We start from the raw sequence: 10,650 nt of genomic DNA on the forward strand, positions 1-10,650 counted from the left end.
CAGCAGAATCCTAAAGAGTGGAAGTGTTCCAGATGGATAGGGGAAGGGAAATGAATTTTCACACATATTATGGCATAGAGGTTTGAGTAGCATGGTATTTGAAAGGATTGTAAGAGTTGACTATGACTAGAATATAGATTGCACAAAGAAGGTGTATTTGTAATGGGTTATTAAAATATAAGAGGCATATCAACCATTCAGTGAGTATTGTTTAGGATGAATAACTTACTTAGCTGGCCCCCAAATTAAAGACATTCTTAATTTTCTTGATTTGGAAAAATTCTACTAATTTTCACCAGTTTCTCTTTATTCACTAGAATCTGGATATTTTTTAAGGATAGGATTGCATTGAATTTGACTCAGTAAGAGTCATAAATACAGCATCCAAATTCTTACAAATTCTGAATTCATGTATTAAATAAGCTTTCTGGGCTTGAACCTCCACAGGAGAATCTCAGAATGACTAAAAGTTATCAAATTGGCCTTGAATAGACACAGCATCAGAAGTGAGGGTGTCTTGTGCAGTTACAGAGAAAGTGTTTTGGGATCAACTGTTGATTCGAACACTGGCCAAGGTCCCTTAGGGAGAAGTGTAAAGTGTTTAGAGCCAGACAGGCCTGGGTTTGACTCTCAGCTCAACCATTATCAACTGAATGCATATAGGCAAGTCACACTGCTGCTCTAAGCCTTGATATCCATATTAATAATGTGGAAGTGATATCTATTTCAATGAATTGTTAAGAGGATAATCTGAAAAAATGTGAACAAACTGTCTTGGCCAAGGCTATTTTTATCGTAAGGAATAGGAAAGCACTTAAACTAATTCAACTGAAATCAAGGAATAAGAAAGGAAATATAGCATCCTCAGGAGAGAAACCAGGAACTGAATTGTCGGAATCCAGGCACATGTGCCATCTCCCAGGAGCTACTGAATCTATCTTACAGCATCCTGTCTGTTTCTCTGTGCACATTTTTCCTTCTCTACGCAGTGCAGACTGATCTCAGCTTTCTTCAGTTCCCTTCTACCTCTCGCTATTTCCCACTCTGGACCTTTCTACACTCCAGCCTTTCCATAGGAAGTCCTCCGGGTTAGTTTTTCTGTGTCCTAGTGCCATGTTCCTGGGAGAAGAACTGGATCAACTGAGCTTAGATCCAGTGTTCATCCATGGTCCAGCGATTTGTGACCAGGATGTGAGACTGGACAAATGACATAAACATGGCTCCAGGCCCACCCTTTCAGCCCTGTATGGGGATGATTCCTAGAGAGAGGGCCTTCAGGAGAGCAGACACCCCAAAACATATGAGCTGCAAGCACCTAGCTTAAGTAGGAGCACAACAAATATTAGCTTCCATCCCTCCCCATTCTCCTAATTCTAGAAGAGCAGGTTTCCATAAGGAGCCCATACACAAGCACAATTGTTCTATATTTTTACCTTTGCTTGGGCTATACCTCTTATTAAGAATATCCTATTTTCACCCAAGTACTAACCAGGCCTGACCCTGCTTAGCTTCTGAGATCAGACAACATCAGGTGCGTTCAGAGTGGATGAAAATCCTTACTTTCAAAGTAAAGTTCTCTCCAAAGAATTCCATGTGAATGAGAGTGGTGATCTATCTTCAAATTCCACCGAAATCAAATGGACATCTGGAAAGGATTTGATGAAACGTTCAAGTCAAATGCAGAAGAAAGCCAGCAGAAAGAGGCAGCATGAAGAACCAGAGAGCTTCTTTACCTGGTTTACTGACCATTCTGATGCAGGGGCTGATGAGTTAGGAGAGGTCATCAGAGATGATATCTGGCCAAAACCATTACAGTACTACTTGGTTCCCGATATGGATGACGAAGAAGGAGAAGGAGCAGAAGATGATGATGATGATGAAGATGAGGAAGGATTAGAAGATATTGATGAAGAAGGGGGTGAGGATGAAGGTGAAGAAGATGAAGATGATGAAGGGAAGGAAGGAGAGGAGGATGAAAGAGAAGATGACTAATAGAACACTGATGGATTCCAACCTTCTCTTTTAAAAATTTTCTCCAGTCCCTGGGAGCAAGTTGCAGTTTTTTTTTTTCCTCCTGTGCTCAGTCGCCCTGTTCTTGAGGTCTATTTTCTCAACTTATTTTAGGGGAAATACCTTGAGCAGAATACAATGGGAAGAGTCTCTACCTCTTTCTGTTCAAAATTCATTTTTATTGCTTACTATCTGAATAAAAACTGTATGGAATCAACACTACCGAGCTCTGCGGGAAAAAAGAAAAACCTGCTCCCTTCGCTCTGCTGGAAGCTGGAGGGTGCTAGGCCGCTGTGTAGTAGTGCGTATAATTCTAGCTTTTTTCTTCCTTTCTCTGTATGTTGGGCTCACAGAGTACACTGTGTCTCTATGTGAATATGGACAGTTAGCGTTTACCAACATATATCTGTCTACTTTCTCTTGTTTAAAAAAAAAAACTTTAAAAAATGGGGTTGTAAAACGTCAGCAAAGGGTGGGTTTGAGATGTTTGGGTGGGTTAAGTGGGCATTTTGACAACATGGCTTCTCCTTTGGCATGTTTAATTGTGACATTTGACAGATATCCTTGCAGTTTAAGATGACACTTTTAAAATAAATTCTCTCCTAATGATGACTTGAGCCCTGCCACTCAATGGGAGAATCAGCAGAACCTGTAGGATCTTATTTGGAATTGACATTCTCTATTGTAATTTTGTTCCATTTATTTTTAAATTTTCTTTTTGTTTCACTGGAAAGGAAAGATGATGCTCAGTTTCAAACATTAAAAGTGTACAAGTTGCTTTGTTACAGTAAAACTAAATGTGTACACAAAGGATTTGATGCTTTTCTCTCAGCATAGGTGTGCTTCCAATGACCTTCCAAGTTTGACTTGTATAACATCACTTTCAAACTTTGTCACTCTAACTTCATATTTTTTGACATGCACTTTGGAGGATGACCTCAGGGTTATGTGAACTGAGTAACGGGATTAGAATCAATGTATTAATATCTCCATAGCTGGGAAACATGGGTAAAATTTGCCATTGTTTTCTGAAATTATTCACATCATTTGAGATACCGGATTGCTCAATACTTTCTGAGTATATTGTGCCCTTGATTTTTATCTCCAAGTGGTAGTTTTTAAAATTGGCCTTTTACCTGGATATAAAATAATAGTGCCTGCCACCACCATCCAACAGACCTGGTGCTCTAATGCCAAGTTATACATGGGACAGTTGCTGGCATGTCTTCATTGGCTATATAAAATGTGGCCAAGAAGACAGGCTCTCAGAGTAAGAAGTCTGTGATGGGGTTAGCAGTAACTTTCCCTACTCTCTGGTATAAAGCTCTCAAATGTGACTATGTGAATCTGGGTGGGATAATGGACTCAGCTCTGTCTGCTCAATGCTATTGTGCAGAGAAGTGCCTTAATGCATAAGCTTTTTAATGCTGTAAAATACAGTAGCTGAAATTAAATGCCACTTTTTCAGAGGTGAATTAATGGACAGTCTGGTGAAATTCAAAAGGTTTTTGATGTATAGAACTTGATGAATGGAACTATTCCATCAATAGGCAAAAGTGTAACAACCTATCTAGTTGGATAGTATGTAATTTCTGCACAGGTCTCTGTTTAGTAAATACATCACTGTATACTGATCAGGAATCTTGCTCCAGTAAAGGAACATAAAGACTTTTTTTTGGAAAAAGAAAAAAGAATATCCTATGATGCCCAGGTGCAGTGGCATACGCTTGTAATCTCAGCACTTTGGGAGGCCAGGGCAGGCAGATCACTTGAGCCCAGGAGTTCAAGGACCAGCATGGACAACATGGAGAAACCCTGCCTCTACTAAAAATACAAAAATTAGCCAACATGGTAGCTACTCAGGAGGCTGAGATGGGAGAATTGCCTGAGCCCAGGAGACAGAGTTTGCAGTGAGCTGAGATGGTGCCACTGCACTCCAGCCTGGGTGTCAGAGCAAGAGCCTGTCTCAAAAATAAAAAAAAAGAAAAAAAGAAAGAAAAGAATATACTATTTCCTATTCCATCCATCCATCCATCCATCCATCCATCCATCCATCCATCCATCCTTTCATCTCTGTCTTTTTCCTATCCTGGCAGACCCACTTCCTCCAGGAAATCTTCCTTATATCCTCAATATCTTCAGCTACCCTTCATCTCCCTCATTTCTGTCAATTCATTAGAGTCTATAACACACAATTTAGCACTAAGTTATACAACTTGGGTTTTTCTCTTAATCACTTTGAAGATGTTGTTGTTTCAACTGGATTATAGATTTATTCAGAACAGAGAGTGCCACAGTGCCAAGCACACAGAGGAACAAAGAGTGTTCAGTGAACAAAGAAAATTACAGAACAACAAACATTTTATATCTAGAAAGGATCTCAAAAATAATGAAGTTTAATCTCCTTGATTTCAGAAGAAGAACTGAGGTTAATATAGAAGAAACACCCTTGGTTGATGAAATAGAAAGAATAAAATGGAGATTCAATATTATATTTACATGTAAAATATGTTTTATATATTTATAAAAATTACATATTATTTATGTAACAGAAGAATTTTCCCCCATCATACTGTGGAATGGTTGTTGGAGGATCATGATACGTTCAAGCTGGGAGGGAACTTAGAAGTGACATAAGACATGCAATTTAAATTTGTAGATGAGAAAACTTCCTCCTAGGAAAAGGAAAAGATTTGTCCAAGATCACCCAAGTTTTCAGTAGTAAAGCTGGGACTAGGATCCACACCTCCTTCTTCTCACTCCTATGATTATTTTCCACACTCCACTGTTACCAAATCCTTGCTTTAAGCTTCCATTCCTCACTAGACCATGCATCTGACATTAGGGCTCATTTGTCCCTCACAGTTTTAGTTCTATATCATTTATCCTTAACCATTCCACGCACCATTTTCCTTTTCAGCTTCTTCTTTCTGCTCTCCATTTGTATTTACCTCTGCTTACTTTGTCCTTGATCTGTGGACTACACAGTTGGCCCTGTCTCCTTGGCTATAACCTTGATTCTGCTCCTCACCTCTGCCTTGGTGTAAATACCTTTCCAAGTTCAGCCTGGTCTCAGCACTGGGTGTCGCCTACTCTTGACTAATTCCTGCATTGATTTAATACACATTTACTGTGCATGTCTTCTGTGAAAGTTTCTGAATGAAGAACACTTAGTATCTACTCAATATGCTCACAGTCTATTGGTGAGAGGGCGATTTTAAAACAATATGGTAAGTGTGTTCATCTCAGAGCTTTATTCCTATGGGAGACCCAAACTGAGTAAGGAATGGTGGGAAGGTGACAATCAGGGAAGACTTCCTGGACGTGTTCTCTGAAATGAGGCATTAGGACAGATCAGTGGATATGCGTTAGCTGATGGGGCAGTGGAGTGGAGGCGAATGAGGATGCAGACAGAAAAAAATAACTTAAAAAAAGGCATAAAAACATAAAATAGCAAGGGGTACAAAAGAATGACTAGCACCCTGATGTTCTTCAAGGATAAAAAGGAAGGCAGGTGGTAGTGTGGGCTAAGCCTGGCGAGATGGGTGAACCACATTGGGAAGGCCTTGTCTTCCAGTTGGGAACTTGATCTGTTGGGATTTAGGGAGCTAATAAATGACACCCCTGTTCCCTGCCTGAGTTCTTAATTGAGAGGAACCCCAAGGAGTCAGGCAGATAGAGGTTAAAATGTCAGCTTTACTACTGATAAAGCAATAAGCATGGCTTAGATTTGGCCAAATTGCTTGCTAACACTTCCAGTACTGAACTTAATTCCCAAAATGCAGGCCTCTCCTACAGGGGCCAATAGGTTTAGAGCTGATGATAATGCTTTACAAGCATCTGGCCCTGAGAGAGGGGAGTGGGGGCGGGGTGGGGGAGAGAGAGATGAGCCAGCTCACCTCCTTATCTTAAATTTACCAAGCAGATAAATCACTCCTCCTCTGGGGAGAGAGGGCAGAAATGTTACCCTAATGGTGGTCCCTCCACTTGGAACATGAAGCAAGAGGGGAAAGGAAGTTCCTACCTAATACATATCCACCTCTTACTGAGTACCTACTGCACACTGCCATGCAGAAGGCCCTGGTTCCACAAGCTGGAACCAGACAGAATCAGAATTAGGCTGGGAAGATTCTCTAACAGGGTAGGTAAAAAGACATGGGAGCCCTTTGTACCCAGTGCTTGCTGTTCACGAGAAAAGGACAGAGCTCTTAACATGAAGAATTTTTAGAAACAGCGTTGTGTATACCCAGAACTCCTCAGAGATAGTCTCACTTCTAATATCACCCAGACACTGTTCTTTCATCAGAAAGGCCTCTCTTTGGCATAATGTTTCTCCTGACTAAAACAATATGACCATCTGCCCCTCCTCACAATGGTTGTTATTGAGGTGAGAACACAAATACAACCTTGTCACAGCCCATAATGGCAGGGAACATACCTGCTACTGGGGTATGTTCTCCTCTTAGGGAAAGAGGATGGGCAAGGTGGCACTATTAAGCGGGTGTTGACATTAAGAACCTTTAAAAAGCACCTCTTCTTTCCCTACCTTCTATTTTAGCATTTTCTTGAAAATTTCTTGCCTCCTTTTGTAGAACCCTAGAACGTTAGGACTGAAAGAAACCCATTGAATCTGCTTCTCCACCTGTGCTTGAGAATAGCTTCAGCATCTTCTCCCTGCAAAATGGCCATTTGTCCTCTGCTTGGATGTGTCATTGACAAGAAACTCACTATCCCTCATAGCACAGCACAGCACAGCACAGCAAATGGCTGATGCTAATCTAGATGGGGCAGTGCTCTCTATAACCCGATGCTTATACTCTGTTTTTACTTTCTATTTTGCTGAAAATTTTGCAAGTCTATATGACTGTGGAACAAATAGACCTCTGCTTGAATACTTCACTTTTTTGCTTTCATGTTCTTTTGTCAGGTCTATGACATTTCCAATTCTTATGATTTTTTTTCCTTCTGGGATATTCAGACATTATTTTGGAATGTTGAGGGAAAAACACTCTCCCTGCAAATCTCCTGACACTGGGTTTATGTGGATCCACAGTTGCCCATTCTATCAACAAACTTCCTGACTTTGAATATCAGTGGTCTCTTTGTAATTCTCACTATTGGTCTTAGTTACAGAGCTAGAGACATACATGGTAGGCTGGTTCTGACATTCTCATCTCTCCAGCAGACCACACTGGTCTATGGCTTTGACATTCCTCACACACTGAGAAATTCAACACAAGAGTGCATCTTCTGAGCCCAGCCCTTCTGTCCAAATATAACCCCCTGGAGATCCACATAGAAACCAGACTAGATATGGACTATGCAGGCTCCTTAGTTAGGAAAGTGTTACAGCCAGAGCACTATGATACCACATTAGAAATCTTCCTCAAAGGAAGGATTGCATGCCCAATATCTTTCAGGCATGGCCATTTAGCCAGTTTTACATCCACCTAATCAAACTTTACATCTCTACCTAATATGTCATACTCAAGGAGACCCTGATAATCCATCCACGCCATAATTACAGTAGATATGGAAATCAAATAATCTGGGTTTGGATTCTAATACAACCACTTATTTTCTGTTGTGACCTCACATGAATGTCTTAGTGTCTTTCAGTCTCAGATTTCTCATTTGTAGAATGAAATAAAAATATTTCCTACCTCTTAGGATTATTGTGAGCATTAAATGGAATATGTATATAATTCATGAGGTTAGCAGAACGTAGTAGTTACAACTGCCATTTGCAGAGACAGACTACTTGGGTTCAAATTCCAGTTCTACTTTCAACTTAATCTGTGACTATGGACAAGTCACTGAAGTTCTCAGAGCATCAATTCCCTCATCTGGAATATGGGAATAGTACTAATATCCACTTCACAGTGCTGTTGTAAGCAGAAGCTTAAATAGTACTCACAGAGAGGTTAGTAGAGTGCCCAGAATAAACACTTGAAAAAAAAAACTAAAAAATTCCTGATACATACATGTATCTATTATATACTACAGAAATATTAGTATTCTTCCTTCCGTCCCTTAGTCTAACTTTCTAGCAAGCCCTTCAAAAGAGGAAATGACATTAAGTTTAATCATAGTGAACCCATGCTGACAGGCTGTGAGCATCACTTCCCTTTCTGGAATACTAGTTTTCAGCATAACAGCCTTGGCATTTGCTCATAGTGACTCAATTTAGCTAGGGAAACGTAACTACCCAGATGAAACAATGGAAGAGCTGAAAGTGCAATAGAAATTTAGAGACGAAGGCATCAGACTTCCTAAAAAGTGACATTTGAGTCAGTCCTTGAAGATGATTTAGTTCAGGGGAAGGCCAGGAAGAATAACATAAATAAAAGTCCAGAGGAGAAAGTACACAGAACATCTGGGTGGCAGAAATGGTGTTTGTAAGGTCTGGTGGAAAATAAATGTAAAAAGAAAGGTTGAGGCCAATTTATGGAGGCACCCGAATGACACAAACAGACACTCAGCCATAGTAAATAATTCACTGTTAAGTTCTTAAATAAAGGAATAACAAGAAGAAAACAATATTTAAGAAAATTAGTCGGTTGCGTGTGGTGGCTCACACCTGTAATCCCAGCACTTTGGGAGGCCGAGGTGGGCGGATCACCTGAGGTCAGGAGTTTGAGTCCAGCCTAGCCAACATGGTAAAACCTCGTCTCTACTAAAAATACAAAAATAAGCTGGGTGTGGTGGCACACGCCTGTAATCCTAGCTAGTTGGGAGGCTGAGAGGAGAATCACTTGAACCTGGGAGGTGGAAGTTGCAGTGAGCCGAGATCATGCCATTGCACTCTGGCCTGGGCAACAAGAGCGAAACGCCGTCTCAAAAAAAAAAAAAAAAAAAAAGAAAAGAAAAAAAAAGAAAAAGAAAATTAGTGTATGGATGACAATGTGACAATATATGCTAGAAGTCTTTAAAAAGATACACTTTTAGATGCCATTAACCTAAGATATTCATTAACCTGACAGTTGTGCTTCTAAGACTTAACTTGAAGGAAAAGTTTAAAATGTGTCCAGAGTTTCAGCTATTAAGATGTTCATCTTGGTGTTGTCTAATGTAGCACACACCAAAAAAGGAAAAATACTAAATGTTCAATAACATAGGATTGAGTAGATAAATTATGGCACATCCTTACATGTGGTATATAAAATCATAGAAATGTATTGACATGAGAAATGGTCATGGGGTATTATTAAATGTTTGAAATGGCTATGAAATACTTGTAGGATCTTATATTTGCTTTTTTAAAAGTAATGGGTCAATATACTGATACTTGAGGGAAAAGTCTAGAAGCCAACATACTCTAAAATATTAACCAATTCTATCTGATGAATGGGATTATGAATTTTCTTTAGTTTCTTCTTTTTGCCTGTTTGCATTTTCCACGAAGAAAATTTATGAACACAGTGGTATTTAAATCTTGCTTTTTAAAAAGATTGATGTGAATATAGAATCCAGACCCTAAAATGACCCCAGTGATTTTTATCTTAGTCCACCCTTCCCCTTGAGTTTGGGCAGGACTTGTTTATTGTTATAGGACCTATTATTGCTTCTCACCAATGGCATATGGCAAAGGTGAGACATCACTCCCTTGATTAGGTTACATTATGTGAGACTCCTTAGCAGACTAAAGAGAAAGATTTTCCTGTGCCCTTGAAGAAGCAAGCTGCTATGCTGTGAACTAGTAATGGAGAGGGCTACAAGGTAGGGAACTGCAGGTGGTCCTAGGAGCTGAGGACCTCAGTCCTACAACCATAAGGAACTAAATTCGGCCAACAACCACATGAACTTAGAAGAGAACCCCAAACTCCAGATGAGGATGTAGCTCCTGCTGAAAGCTTGATTGCAGCCTTGTAAGACCCTGAGTGGAAGACCTGCCTAAGACTCAGACTCTTGCTTGACCCACAGAAGCTGTGAGATAATGAATGTGTTATGTTAAACTGCACAATTAGTGGTCATTTGTTATACAATAGAAAGCTAATACAATGTACAAAACAAAAATTAGAAATATTTTACATGTTTAAAACAGCTCTTTCTTCTAGAATATTCAGAAGTACCTATTGAAATTCAAAGATAGAATACAAATTAATATTAATGATATCAAAACTTAAATCAACATTGTTTAATTGTCTAAATGGCTGAACTTGTTATTTAAGATTTGAAATTCTAATTAAGCTGGGTGCAGTAGCTCACACCTGTAACCCCTGCACTTTGGGAGGCCAAGGCAGGTGGATCACATGAGGCCAGGAGTTCCAGACCAGCCTGGCAAACATGGCGAAACCCCATCTCTACTAAAAATACGAAAAAAAGTCAGCCAGGCATGGTGGCATGCACCTATAGTCCCAGCTACTCAGGAGGCTGAGGCAGGAGAATTGCTTGAACCTGGGAGGTGGAGGTTGCAGTGAGCCGAGATCACACCACTGCACTCCAGCCTAAGTGACAGAGCGAGACTCTGTCTAAAAAAAAGAAAGAAAGAAATAAAGAAAGAAAGAAAGAAAGAAAGAAAGAAAGAAAGAAAGAAAAAATTCTAATTAAATCTAATTTCATAGCATTCAATAGTTACACAGCTGCCAGCGGAAATAACTGGCATCTCACTTCATAAATCTCATGCATATGTAAGAGTAA

The 10,650-nt window shown here is 39.8% G+C and overlaps 1 protein-coding gene across 1 annotated transcript; it reads left to right on the top strand.

The window, feature by feature from the left end:
* Positions 1-1,113: 1,113 nt before the first annotated feature.
* LOC101125643 (protein SET-like) lies at positions 1,114-1,992 on the top strand. The gene is made up of 2 exons (XM_055358908.2): positions 1,114-1,191; positions 1,522-1,992. Exons 1-2 carry the CDS (start codon positions 1,114-1,116, stop codon positions 1,990-1,992), a joined length of 549 nt encoding a protein of 182 aa, XP_055214883.1.
* Positions 1,993-10,650: the final 8,658 nt, after the last annotated feature.

Source organism: Gorilla gorilla, chromosome 10 (genome assembly GCF_029281585.2).
Source record: "Gorilla gorilla gorilla isolate KB3781 chromosome 10, NHGRI_mGorGor1-v2.1_pri, whole genome shotgun sequence".
NCBI classification, from domain to species: domain Eukaryota; kingdom Metazoa; phylum Chordata; class Mammalia; order Primates; family Hominidae; genus Gorilla; species Gorilla gorilla.

Coding starts and splice junctions, on each gene's coding strand:
- LOC101125643 (XM_055358908.2), top strand. CDS start 1,114: ATGTTCCTGGGAGAAGAACTGGATCAACTGAGCTTAGATCCAGTGTTC. Junction 1,192..1,521: donor CAGCGATTTGTGACCAGGAT/GTGAGACTGGAC, acceptor TTCTGAGATCAG/ACAACATCAGGTGCGTTCAG.